The 14,050-nt window shown below is 42.0% G+C and overlaps 1 protein-coding gene across 3 annotated transcripts in view; it reads left to right on the plus strand.

The window, feature by feature from the left end:
- Positions 1-14,050, plus strand: part of ttc21b (tetratricopeptide repeat domain 21B) — a 100,944-nt gene that overhangs the window by 66,082 nt on the left and 20,812 nt on the right. For all 3 annotated transcript variants that reach the window (XM_048534597.2, XM_048534595.2, XM_048534594.2), the window contains exons 22-25: positions 2,531-2,612; positions 3,807-3,957; positions 7,243-7,404; positions 10,547-10,742. In XM_048534597.2, coding sequence (XP_048390554.1) covers positions 2,531-2,612; positions 3,807-3,957; positions 7,243-7,404; positions 10,547-10,742 — 591 coding nt within the window. The remainder of the gene's footprint in view (positions 1-2,530; positions 2,613-3,806; positions 3,958-7,242; positions 7,405-10,546; positions 10,743-14,050) is intronic.

Below are 14,050 nucleotides of genomic sequence, written 5' to 3' on the forward strand. Positions count from 1 at the left end.
ACCTCATTACAGGAAAAATGTGGAAGCATTAGAAAAGGTGCAGAGGAGATTTACCAGGACATTGCCCTGAATGGAGGGCTACCTTGACTCAGTCTTCTCCCCGTTGGTCCAATCCTACCCACATACATGCATGATTTATGTGATGCTTTACACTGGTTTCAAAGCTTCCAGTTTGCCAGCTCCAGCCACCTCCTCTTTACCAAGGATGTGCACGTGAAACATCCCCACCCACCACTACCCTCCTCCGCTTGGCTGAGCATGCCCTCACCCTCAACAATTTCTCTTTCAACTCCTCTCATTTTGTATAGGTAAGAGGGTTTGTCATGGGTACCTGCATGGGCCCTAGTTATGCCTGTCTCGTTGTGGGGTAAGTGGAACATTCCTTGCTCCAGTCCTATTCCGGCCCCCACCCATAACTCTTTCTCCGATACATCGATGATATCATCGGTGTTGAGAATTGGAAAGTTTCAACAATTTCGCCTCCAATTTCCATCCTGCCCTCACTTTCACCTGGTCTATCTCTGTCTCCCCAGTTCCCTTCCTCAACATTTCTGTTTTCATTTCTGGGGATAGACTGGCTACTAATATCCATTACAAACCCACTGACTCTCACAGCTACCTGGACTATACATCCTCACACCCCACTTCCTGTGAAGACTCCATCCCATTCTCTCAGTTCCTCCATCTCCGTCGCATATGTTCAGATGAGGCCAACTTCGACAAGGGAACCTCCGAAATGTCCACATTCTTCCTCAACCGAGGATTCCCCAGCTCCGTTGTCGACAGGGCCCTCAATCGGGTCCGACCCGTCCCCCGCACTTCTGCCCTCACCCCTTGTCTTCCCTCTTGCAACGTGATAGGTTTCCTATTATCCTCACCTACCATCCCACCAACATCCGCACCCAGAAGATTATCAGACGCCAATTCCACCACCTCGAGGCACATATTCCCCTCCCCTCCCCTCCCTTGTCCGCTTTCTGTAGGGACCGTTCCCTCCGGGACATCCTGGTCCATACTTTCTTCACCCCAACACCTCCCCACGGCACCTTCCCCTGTAACCAGCGAAGGTGCAACTCCTGCGCATTTACCTCCTCCCTCCCAAATATTCAAGGGCCCAAACATACCTTCTAGGTGAAGTAACACTTCACCTGCACTTCCAAGAATCTAGTCTACTGCATTCGCTGCTAACAATGTGGCCCCCTCTACAATGAGGAAATGAAGCATAGACTTGGCCACCGCTTTGCAGAGCATCTACGTTCTGCTCGCTTAAAAGGCCCTGGACTCCCTGTTGCCTGCCACTTCAATGCACCACCTTGCTCCCTGGCCAACATCTCTGTCTCTGACTTGCTACAGTGTTCTAGTGAAGCCCAGCACAAGCTGGAGGAACCACACATCATTTTCCGCTTGGGGACCCTACAGCCCTCCAGACTCAATATTGAGTTCAATAATTTTAGTGCCTAAACTCTCCCATGTCCCAGCCCCCCATCCGACACACCAGGCCTTGTTATCACATAGCCTGTCACTACACACCCTGTTGTCACTAACAGTCCCCATTAACAACTGTTCACCTTCCCAGCCTGATCGTTAGCAATTCCTTTGTCCAACTGTCTTTCTCTCTCTTTGGGCTCCATCATACTGTTTACTCCCTAGCCCACTCATCTCCCTATTTTCTGCATATAAACTGACATTTTCCCAGCCACCAGCAGTTCTGAGGAAGGGTCACTGGACCCGAAACTTTAACTTTGTTTTCTCCTCCACAGATGCTGCCAGACCTGCTGAGCTTTTCCAGCAACTTTGTTTTTGTATTGGATTCACTTTCTCAATTTGCTATGATGAAATTTAAACTCCATCTCAAGATTGCTAATCCAGTATCACAATTACTGCATTACTGTACCATTTTGTGGCGTGTGTGCATACATGCAAGAGAGCAAGGTAGACAAGATACAAGGGTGTAATAGTACTGAGTTTAGAGCTGTTCTTCAGCTGTATGTTCTTCAATACCATGTGTCTCCCTGATAATGTCCAATGTAATACCTTAGATGGTTTGTAATTTCTGAGCTGTCATCAAGTTGAACTTATCCTTGGTTATTATGTTATATCTAGTCATACATATAGTGTAATAATCTTGCAAGTTGTGGAGAATGTTTGGCACCAAAGAATGTCAAACCTGGGATCTTTCTTATCCAGAATTGTCATTAGCTGGGATCATAATGTTATGAAAGTACAGAAAACCACCAACAAGGCAGTCTCTTGATGTTATCTTAAGGTAACAGCAGCATCCCTGGAATTCTCCTTGTGACGTTCTATGTTTATAACCTGATAAGAGGTGAAGAATCCCTGTATTCAAATAGCCTATAAAGTCTTGCAAGCTTTTGTAGCCTCACTCATCTTCTGAAATAAATCTAAGTTTTATGAGATTGTTGGGAAAAACCTTTTGTAACATTTTTTAAGCAAATCTTATCCACTACTTCTCTGATACATTCCATGTAATGTTTGTTCAAATTAAAGTAATTCTGATGTTGTGTTATAGATGATGGCAGATCTGATGTTCAGAAAGCAGGATTATGACCAAGCTGTGTTCCACTTCCAACAACTTTTGGAACGCAAACCAGGTAAATCTAGCTGATTTTTGCTTTACATTGGTAAATGTTTTGTAAGCAGACTGTCTTGCAATTATATTAAAGAATATTAGACCCAGTGATCTAATGCTTGTCATTGTGTCCCTAAATCTGCATATAAAGGTGTGGAAAATATCATATTTCCTGACCAGAATTTTACTAAGAAGGTGGGGCGAATTGAAATCTGATTTGAGGAAGCTCTATGTTTCATTTCATTACTGAACTGTGTACGTTTTAAATGACAGTTATAAATTTGGGTCCGCCGATATGCTTAATCTGGTACAGTGCAACCAGCTGTTCCCTTAAATAGTTTTGCCTTAATCTTCTTGTGTGTATATAACGCATTATTGGGAGGATCTGGGAGTGTAACTAGAAGGCTTCCTGCTATTTATTGCCTAGATCCCTGTACCTTTCACGATGAACTCATTTAATCTGTGACCAGGTAGACCAAGTTAACACAAGCAAGACAACACTTTGTTTTACATATGAGCTGTTTTATTCTACAGTTGGCTATGCACTTATGATTAAGTAATCCTTGGTACATCTTTTTTTTAACGCTCTTTGCAGGATATCTTATCACAAAAATAAAGAGAACAGATATGCTGCACCATTTTATGGGGCCTTTTACTTCATGCAAAATCAAAATTTGCCCTGCCTGTGGCAGAGATTTTCATTTGCAGTTTAACTGTCATGCTAGTACCTGTGTTCTGAATTTTTCAAATTTTTCCCCCTGATCAAGTGGGATGGGTAATCAGCACCAGGGTTCTTTGTATTTTCCAGAATAGTATTGCCGAGCTAACAATTTGACCACTGTTTGGAATTTTTGAAAAGAAAACAAATCAGCATCTTGCTTTTCAAATGTTTCATTGGGTCTAAATAAAATCAGAAAGAACTGCAGATGCTGTAAATCAGGAACTGAAACAGATAGCGTTTCGAGTCCGCTGACCCAAACTCAGAATTGTTCACTGGACCTGAAACATTAACTCTGTTTTTTCCTTTACAGACGTTGCCAGACCCACTGAGCTTTTCCAGCAACTTTGTTTTTGTTCCTCATTTCTTTGGGTCTGTTGCTTTGGGTCAGTATTTGCTCATAACTTTTTAAACCACAAATGACCAAGACATTTGAGTCTGACAGTGACTAAAAATCTCTAAATGTGACAGCTTACCTTTATGCTTTTTATTTTTTAGATAATTTTATGACATTAGCACGTTTGATCGATTTGTTGAGGAGAGCTGGAAAACTGGAAGAAGTTCCCAGATTCCTCGATATGGCTGAAAAGCATACTTCAAGGCCAACTTCTGAGCCTGGCTTTAATTATTGCAAAGGATTGCATCTCTGGTAAGTTGTCGTACAATTATCATTAAGAACTTAAGTTCTAATGGCTCAGTGAACAAATGTAACACATGACAGAACATCAGTAAGCCGAGGCAGATCACAAGTTTGATCCGGTGTTTGCTAATTTACCCATTACTGTCAAAGAAACAGTAAAGGTAATGAATTGATCTTCACTTTCCTTTATTGAAGTGGAAGGTGAAATGCATTAAGAGCCACAGAGTAGCTATAAACAAAGCCATTTGCTCACAAGGAGCACTAACAAGCAGATCATCAGGATTATTCAGATGCATTATTGTTGGCTGAACCAGATTGCTGTGCCCCACAGTATACTGCAAGGATCTTGGGCATTGAGGTGTTTTGCTGCAGTCTCCAGAACTTGACCCTCCAGAGGTGAGTGGACCTTGAAAGGGAGTGAGATGCGAAATGGATCCAGCTAAGGGAGATGAAAGAAGCGAATACTATAGACCGATTGGTGATCAGGCTGCACAGGAAGCGGAGAGGTACCACTTCAAGAATTCAATTTGGGTTGGAGACCACGTTTAGGAACTCTGATTCCTACCATAAGTTATAGGAGTAGAATTAGGCCATTTGGCCCATCAAGTCTGCTTTGCATATCATGGCTGATGTTTCTCGACCCCATTCTTCGGCCTTATTCTTATAACTTTTAATGCACTTACTAATTAAGAACGTATTTATCTCTGTTTTAAAGACACTCAATGATTTGCTTTCCACATCTTTGTGCGACAATCAGTTCCACAGATTCACCACCCTCTGGCTGAAGAAATTCCTCTTCCTCTCAGTTTTCACTGGAGTCCCGGTCTGTCTTACCAGTGGAAACATCTCTCCCACTCTATTCAGGTCTCTCAGTATTTTGTAAGTTCCAATCAAATCACCCTCCCCACCTGCAGTCCCAAAATTCTAAACTCCATTGAGTAAAATCAGGAGGTATGGGATTCAGGGTGATTTGGCTGTCTGGATTCAGAATTGGTTGGCTGACAGGAGGCAGAGAGTGGTCGTAGATGGTAAGTATTCTGCCTGGAGGTCAGTGCCGAGTGGTATCCCGCAGGGCTCTGTTCTTGGGCCTCTGCTCTTTGTAGTTTTTATAAATGACTTGGATGAGGAGGTTGAGGGGTGGGTTAGTATGTTTGCTGATGACACAAAGGTTGGAGGTGCCGTTGATAGAATCAAGGGCTATTGAAGGCTTCAGCGAGACATTGACAGAATGCAGAGCTGGGCTGAGAAATGGCAGATGGAGTTCAACCTGGATAAATGCGAAGTGATGCATCTTGGAAGGTCGAACTTAAATGCTGAATGTAGGATTAAAGGCAGGATTCTCGGCAGTGTAGAGGAACAGCGGTGTTGGTGTTCAAGTGCATAGCTCCTTCAAAGTTGCCACCCAAGTGGATAAGGTTATTAAGAAAGCATATGGTGTTTTGGCTTTCATTAACAGGGGGATCGAGTTTAAGAGCCGCGAGGTTATGCTGCAGCTGTACAAAACCCTGGTGAGACCATACTTGGAATATTGTGTCCAGTTCTAGTCACCCTATTATAGGAAAGTTGTGGAGGCTTTCGAGAATGTGCAAAGGAGGTTTACCAGGATGCTGCCTGGACTGGAGGGTTTGTCTTACAAGGAGAGGTTGACTGAGCTCGGACTTTTCTCTCTGGAGAGAAGGAGGAAGAGAGGTGACCTGATCGAGTCGATAACCAGAGACTTTTCCCCAGGGCAGGATTGACTGCCACGAGGGGTCATAGTTTTAAGGTGTTAGGAGGAAGGTATAGAGGAGATGTCAGAGGGAGGTTCTTCACCCAGAGAGTTGTGAGCGCATGGAATAGTTTACCAGTGCTAGTCGTGGAAGCGGAGTCATCAGTGACATTTAAGCGACTGCTGAACATGCACATGGACAGCAGTGAATTGAGGGGAATGTAGGTTAGGTTATTTTATTTTTGGATTAGCATTATTCCACGGCACAACATTTTGGGCCAAACGACCTGTACTGTGCTGTACTTTTCTATGTTCTATGTTCTAGTACAGAGCCACAGCCCTTAACTTTTCCTCATGTGACAAGGCCTTCATCACTGAGATCATACTTTTGAACCTCCAAGGCCAGCACGTCCTTTCTTAGATACCAGACCCAAACTGCTCTCAATATTCCACATGCAGTCGAACCAGAGTCTTTTGTAGCATCAGCAGTGTGTGCCTGCTCTTGTATTCCAGCCCTCTCGTTTTCACCGCATTTCATCTGTGTTCTCATTCACAGGACTGTGTACTCCATAACTTATTTTATCTTTGTGTAAGAGAACATTAGTTGAAAGTACAACTTTGATTAGACCCACTCATACCACTAATGCATGGTGCTCATTTGTCTAGTGGTCCTAATGACTCAGCTCAAAGACCATTGCTTTGCGTCATCACTTCTTTCCTCTTCTGAGCTTTGCCTTGAAGCAATGAAAGCTTGGACATCTGGGGGCCGTGAATTAACATTTATCGTGTTAGTACAAGTTTTAAAAGTGCCCATTAACAAGGGAGTCAGCTCCAGTGATCCACTGAGTGCTCTAACCAATATTTCGCTTCTGTTTTCCTCCCGCTTCTACATGGTGCTTGCATTGTGACCATGAGTTAGCTGGAGATAAACTGCCATATTGTGTCACTTTGCATCTGAGATCCCCTTGGTGATCATCTGCTTCAATAAGCTGCCAGTTAGTGTAAGTCCAGATATTACTGCTCTGGCTTCAGTGCAGGAACAGCACAGGCACTGGCCCCTGTTACAGAGCTGGCCCTTTAATCAGCATGCCCTGATGGGTGGCATCCTCTCCCTCTTCAGTAACTGTCTTACTTTGTATTGTGGGTGGAGATTGAGTTGCAGTGCAACAAGCATCTAGTCCATGCATCTCTGAAACATTAGTTATATTCTCTAGTCCATGCTATTGAGCATGACACAAATGCTATTCATGTCTGTGCGCTGTCCCTACATCCACTTCCACTGCTACTGTTTTGGCTCCCCATGGTTTTGATCTCTCTCCCTCAGCAGAGGAGCTTATGGTTATAAGACCATGCACAATGGTGGTGTCCATCAATGGTAGACTCCTTCATTCTTAGCCCATTAATTCATTCTGCCTCAGAATTTGGATGAGGGCAGAATAATGACAGCCAAACCCACCGGCTCAGCAAACATGCCAACGCCCTCATCCACAAACTGAGCTACAAATCATCTCAAACTTTAAATCACTATCAGTTTTGGAACAAAAGTTTTCTTTCATGAAGAAGGACTATTGTTCCATTTTGTCTAGGTACACTGGAGAACCAAATGATGCACTCCGACACTTCAATAAGGCACGCAAGGACAGTGACTGGGGACAAAATGCGATTTATAACATGATAGAGATCTGCATGAATCCAGACAATGATACCATTGGAGGTGAAGTCTTTGAGAACCTGGATGGAGATATGCGGTAAGAGTAAATTACTATTTATCTATCTTGTATGTTTAGGAGTGAAAGGATTAGGGGTTTAGAGGATTAGGCCATTTGGCATTTTGAGCTTGTTTTACAATTTGATAACATCATGGCTGATGGGGGTATGGTTTGAACACCACTTTGCTGCATGCTTCCCCTTATCCCTGACTCCCTCATTTTAAATCTATCTACTACATGTATATTCCATTTCCTTTACAATAAATCCCAACATTTCATTTGTCTTCCCAATTATTTGCTGTATCTGCATATTAACTTTTTGAGATTCATGTGCCAAGATCTCTAGATTCCTCTGTAACACTATATTCTGCAATCCCTTTTTATTTAAATAGTATATTGATTTCTATTCTTCCTGCCAAAGAGTGCAAGTTTCCTTTTTCCTGCATTATTCTCCATCTGTCATTGTTTTCCCCTTTCACATAACCTTTTTATAACCTTTTGCAGACTCTACCTCCTCTTGACAATTTAACTAACTTACCTTTATCGACAACCTTAGCCAGTATGCAATTGGTTCCTTCAAGTAATTAACACATGGCACTCTATTAGTTACTGTTTTTCATGCTGAAAAATATCATTTTTATTTCACTCATGGGATGTGGGCATCGCTGGCTTATTAACCGTCCCTGATTGCCTTTGAGAAGGTGGTAGTGAGTTGACTTCCTGAGCAACTGCTGTCCATGTCCTGTAGGTATGCCCATCGTGCATCAGGGATCGAACCCTGAATTTTGACCCACTGACAGCAGTGATGTTGTTCCAAGTCAGAATGGTGTGTGGTTCAGGGGGAAGCTGCAGGTACTGGTACTTCCATGCATCTGTGCTTGTCCTTCTAGGTGGTCATGTGTTTGGAAGGTGCTGTGTATAGAGCCTTCATGAGTTATTGCAGGACATCTTTTACATTTGATTCATTGTTTTTTTTTGTCACCTGTACCAAAATACAGTGAAAAGCTTAGTTTACAAGTGGTACAGGTAGATCATCGTAAGCAAACGATACACAGATCAAAAGACTTAGAGGTATACAGGTTACATTGCACAGGGTGTGTGCTGGATGAGATCAACATTGGCAAGATCAGCGTTAGTTGAGGCTAGAGAGTCCATTCATCAGTCTGATAACAGCCAGAAAGAAGCTGCTCCTGAACCTGCTCATGCGTGTGTTCATGCTTCTGTATTTTCTGCCTGACTAAAGATGTTATAGGAGATCATTAACGGGGTGCAGTGGGTCTTTGATGACATTGGTAGCCTTTCCGTGGCAGCGATCTGTCTGAATGAGTCCATGAATGGAAGGTTGGCTTCTGCAATGGTCTGGGCTGTGCACAAAACCTTTTGTAGTTTCTTATGGTACTGGGCAAAGCAGTAGCCATACCAGGCCGTTATGCACGCATTCAATGGTGCATCGATAGAAGTTGGTGAGGGACCTTATGGATAAGCCAAATTTCCTGAGCTACCTGAGGAAGAAGGGGCATTGGTGTGCCTTCTTGACTGTTGCATCTACGTGGGAAATCCAGGATAGGTTGTCAGTTATCGTCACTCAGAGGAATCTGATGCTCTTCACCCTCTCAACCTCAGTTCTATTGATGTAGATGGGGGCATGTTCTCCTCTTTTCTTTCTGAAGTCAATGATCAGTTCTTTAGTTTTTCCAACGTTGAAACACAGATTGTTTTCATTTCACCACGTCACCAAGCCCTCTATCTCCCTTCTATAGTTTGACTCATCATTGTCAGCGAACATGTAGATGGTATTTAGAACATAGAACATAGAACATAGAACATAACAGCTCTGTACAGGCCCTTCGGCCTTCGATGTTGTGCCGACCTGTCATACCAATCTGAAGCCCATCTAACCTACACTATTCCATGTACATCCATATGCTTGACAAATGACGACTTAAATGTGCTTAAAGTTGGCGAATCTACTACCGTTGCAGGCAAAGCGTTCCATTCCCTTACTACTCTCTGAGTAAAGAAACTACCTCTAACGTCTGTCCTATATCTCACCCCTCAATTTAAAGCTGTGCCCCCTCGTGCTCGCCATCACCGTCCGAGGAAAAAGGCTGTCCCTATCCACCCTATCTAACCCTCTAATTATTTTATTTTATTTGTTTGAAATTTGACAACACCGTCATAGTTATAAAAGGAGTAAAGTAGGGGGCTGAGGATGCAAACTTAGGGAGCTCCAGCGTTGAGTGTCATTATGGAGGAAGTGCAGTTACCTGTCTTCACTGATGGTGGTCTGTGGGTCAGAAAGCTGTGGATCCAGTTGCAGACAGTGGAGCTGACACCAAGGTCACGGAGTTTTGAGATCTCTCTGGAGGGGATAAAGGTGTTGAAGGTGGGGCCGTAGTTAACAAGTAGGTTTCTGACGTAGGTGTCTTTGATATCCATATGTTCCAGGGATGAGTGCAGGGCTAGGGATATAGCATCCTCTTTGGATCTGTTACATCAGTAGGCAAATTGTAGGGGATCAAGATGGGCTGGGACACTGGAGTTGATGTGGGCCACAACCAGCGTTTCAAAACACTTTATGACTATTGCGGTCAAAGCCACTGGGCTATTGTCATTAAGGCACTTTACATGTGCTTATGTGGCACAAATACTGCCATTGTGTGCCAGTGTTAGATGCCATGGCAATCAGGTGGGTTGCTTTGTCTTGAATGGTGTAGAGCTGCACCCATTCATTATTTTTATATTTTAGTTTAAATTTAATTCAATATAAGAATCAATTATTGCATCAAACTGTTGATTTTATCATGCATGACTTTGTTTGAAGACTAAAGTCTCTAACAGAGTGAAAATAACTTTTCCAGTTTTGATTGGGCTTATGAGAGAGAAAAAAATATAGTTTTGCTTATTTTTCCCAATGACCTGTGTAACTTTTTTCTGTAGAATTTAGAGTGCCAAGTTAATTTGTCTATTGGTAGATTACTAGCTGGTCACAGTAATTTATCAAGATTCACAACGTTTAGATGCGTTGTATATGCAATTGTAATTGCATACAAACTATCTTATACTTGTAAGAGAGTACAATATAGTTTCACAGCAGCAAGGACTGGTACTTGAAAAACACTGATCAGAATAAGGTAAGAAGTTTTGGATGTTTTACTTTACTTACTGTTGTTGCCAATAGAAACTCAACTGAAAAGCAGGAGTCAGAACAGTTGGCTGTGATGACAGCAGAAAAACTATTGAAGGAACTCAAACCTCAGACTATTCAAGGCCATGTCCAGTTGCGCATAATGGAGAGCTGCTGCCTCATGGCAACAAAGCATAAAGCAAACGTGGAACGAGCTCTCAATGTCTTCACTGAAATAGCAACGGCTGAGGTTAGTCTTGTACAAATCACAAGATATGAGAGTGGAGGAGTATTTTGGTAAACTCAATTCATGTGTTTCTGAAATGATTTGAGTTTTTCTTTCCATTACTGTATTAGAAGCTTATTCTGTGCATTGTTCACATTTTGTGTGTAGACTTAACAGTCTTAAACTGACCTTACACAATTCTTCTAAAAGACCTTTGTCCTGAGAGCTTGAGGAGAATATTAAATGGATGAATTTGTGCCTGATATTTTGAGGGTTGGGCTGGCTTCAGGTGTCAAAACAGGAAAACATAGCTTCCTGATTGAAATATACCTATTTTCAACTTTAACTGAAGTTGTAGAGACCAGGACTGAGTTGCATGTGTTTGTTGGGTAAGAAAGTCTAAACTTTTACTTGTGCTACTAAAGTACTTTATAAAGTATTTTGTACTTTAGATGAAGTTAGTTTGTAATTGGACTTAACCTGAAGTTGGAATCAAAAAATACTGTTTGATTTCTATAGCCGGCAGCCTTAAGCTGAGTTTTCTTTCTCAAGCGTTCCTGGGCAGAAGCAGCTTAATAAAGAACCAGCTGAAACTGTATCCTCATTAAGTGACTCAGATTTCCCACTTGTGTGGGAGCATAAATAAGTAAGGAACTTGGTGTGACATAACATTTGAGACTGCAACCTGCAATAAAGTGCGAGAGTTGGACACATCAAGGAGTTAAGTGGAGGAAAGAATGAAGTGTTTGTTTGCTTTTGCCTGAATAAAATAGCTGTGGGTAGAATTGGGGAATACTTTTGGTCTGTAAGGTAAAAGTAAGGTCTTTATTTTGTGTTTCAGTCTTCAGTCTTTTTTTTTCACTTTTTCTTAAAAGATGGCTCGGTAGATACAAAATTGATGCTGGTGTGTTTTTAAAACAAAATGTGTAAACAACAGTGATACGCAAGTCATGAACAAATTAATTCAAGTAAGATAGTGATGGCAGAATGGATGATTTGGAAGTTGCTGCACATCAAGTTGATTGAGAGCAAGGACATCGATAGTTAATACGCTCAACTGGAGAAATCTGAGTTAAGTTGAGCTAGAGTCCAAATGCAGACATTGCACCACATCAGGGAGGGGAAAGTTAACTGACACTTTGCTCCAGAAAGTGATCACATCCCTCAGATTAGGTATTTCAAATTTGGCCTGTGGTCAGGGACAAAGGAATGTGACTGCAGGTGAGGTAAATGTAGGGGTCTAAGGTGTAGCTTTCAAGAAGCTTCAATCTCTACAACTGTCCAACAGTTACAAGACCCCTGTAAATTGTTTGGATGATAGCAGGGGTTACAAGCAGAGTGAGTTAATTAAACATGGCACCACAGCAGAGTTCTATTCAAGTTGTGGTAGGATACTGTTTAATTAAGGAATTAGCTACTGTTCTCTGCACCAATTAGCATGAGTTCCGAAGGCTGTGTTGCCTGCCTGGGGCCAGGGTTTAGAACAGTTCCTGGGGGCAGGAGAGGTACTTAGACTGGGACAGAAGGGATCCCATATTATCATTCATGTTTGAAGATACCAAAAACTGCCAATGCTGGGGACGGGAAGGGAGCTGGGAAATAAACGGAGCGGGTGTAGGGTTTGCCAGTGCATGGCTGTGAGCGTGAAGCTGAGTGTGGAACCCACCCCCTTCCCAGCTCCATTCTCCCTCCCCAGTTCTGAAGAAGGGTCCTGACCCGAAATGTTGACGTTCCTACTCCTTTGATGCTGCCTGACCTGCTGTGTTCCTCCAGCTCCTTACTGTGTTGACTTATCATTCATGTTGGTCCTGCTAAAGTTGTAGAAAAGATGTTCTGCCGAAACATTTTGAATAGCTGGGAGTCAAGTTAAGAGAGCAGAACTTCCAAAATGTTAACTCTGGATTACTGGCTAAGCTGTGGGCATATTGGCATAAGGTGGTAAATACAGTCATAAAGATGGATGCATGGCTCAAAGATTAGTGCTAAAGGAATAAGTTCAGTTCATGCAGTGCTGACACCAGTAGAAGGGAGCTACTGTTGTAAAATGGGCTTCACTTAAACCGTGCTGGGACCAGAGTTCTGGTAAATTAAGAAGGCTTTAAACTAAAGTGAGAGAAGATTCTGAAGAAGAAATACAAAGGTTTACCACGTAAAAGAAAGTAACAGCTTTGCAGGACAGCTATTTTGTTAACGTATGACAGGAAAGAACAGAGTGTACAAATATTAAGAATAATGGCAAATAAGAATGAAGGGGGAAATGAAGCAACACTGATGGCTCCAAGAACTGAGGGCAGAATTGGCTGGAAAAGACTAAGAAAGGGTATTATGGACCAGATCAAACCCCCATAAAATATTTAAAAGATAGTCTAGAGCCTAACAGTTTTCTTATTTTAAAAGGTTAATGTAAGGCATTGTGTTCCGAATGCAATTTGATAGGTCAGACTACCAGATTTAAAATAAAACGCACTTTATTTATCCACTATAGTTAAAATACAACAAAAGAAAGAAGGAATTAGAATAACTTAACTCTATGAGAAAACTTAACTGAATAACAGATATAGTAACTATTACTAATTAACTGTTCCAACAGAGTAATGTCACATAAACACACCCTTGAAAAAAGGCAAATTCAGAACACAGATTGTCAGACATGCAACTCCCATAGCAGGGACAAGACCCCCAGCTTTGGGATGTCATTGAGAGAGGGAAAAAATAGTTTCCATTTCTTCAAGAACCCAACAACAACTGCTGAAAGCTAATCTAAGGAGCCTGGTTCTGTGGTATTTTGACCACACCCATTCAGGCTGCTTCTATTGTTATAACTTTTAGAAGAAACCCCAAGGCTTCTCAAGTTATTTATCTTCTCATAGACTGCTCAGTTCTTCTGCCTTAAAACCTGTCTTCAAAAGAAGACCAGGAACAAACACCTCTTAAAACCACAGCATCCTCGCAAGTGGTTTAACTGAAAAAATGCATGATGAACAATGGCAGTCTGTTAAGAAAATAGCTCATGACTCCAACAAAGATGTGTCCTAGTGAGGAATGAGGATTCTAGGAAAGGAATAAACCAATCTTGGTTAACTAAGAAATTTAAGTATGGTATCAAATTGAAAGAAAAATAGAACATGTAATGTTGTAAACATTAGTAGTGACCCAGAGAATTGGGTAAGTTTTAAAAACCAACAAAAGGTGAGCAAGAGAAAGTAGAGGGAGAAAACAAGCTCTGAGGGTAAACAAGATGAAATGAAGAAAAACACAAATATCTTCAATCTTTCTCCTAACACCACAAATCACTCTTGTGGCTCTTCTCTGCACCGCTTTCGGTGTTTCAA

This window comes from Stegostoma tigrinum, chromosome 7 (genome assembly GCF_030684315.1).
Source record: "Stegostoma tigrinum isolate sSteTig4 chromosome 7, sSteTig4.hap1, whole genome shotgun sequence".
Lineage (NCBI taxonomy): Eukaryota > Metazoa > Chordata > Chondrichthyes > Orectolobiformes > Stegostomatidae > Stegostoma > Stegostoma tigrinum.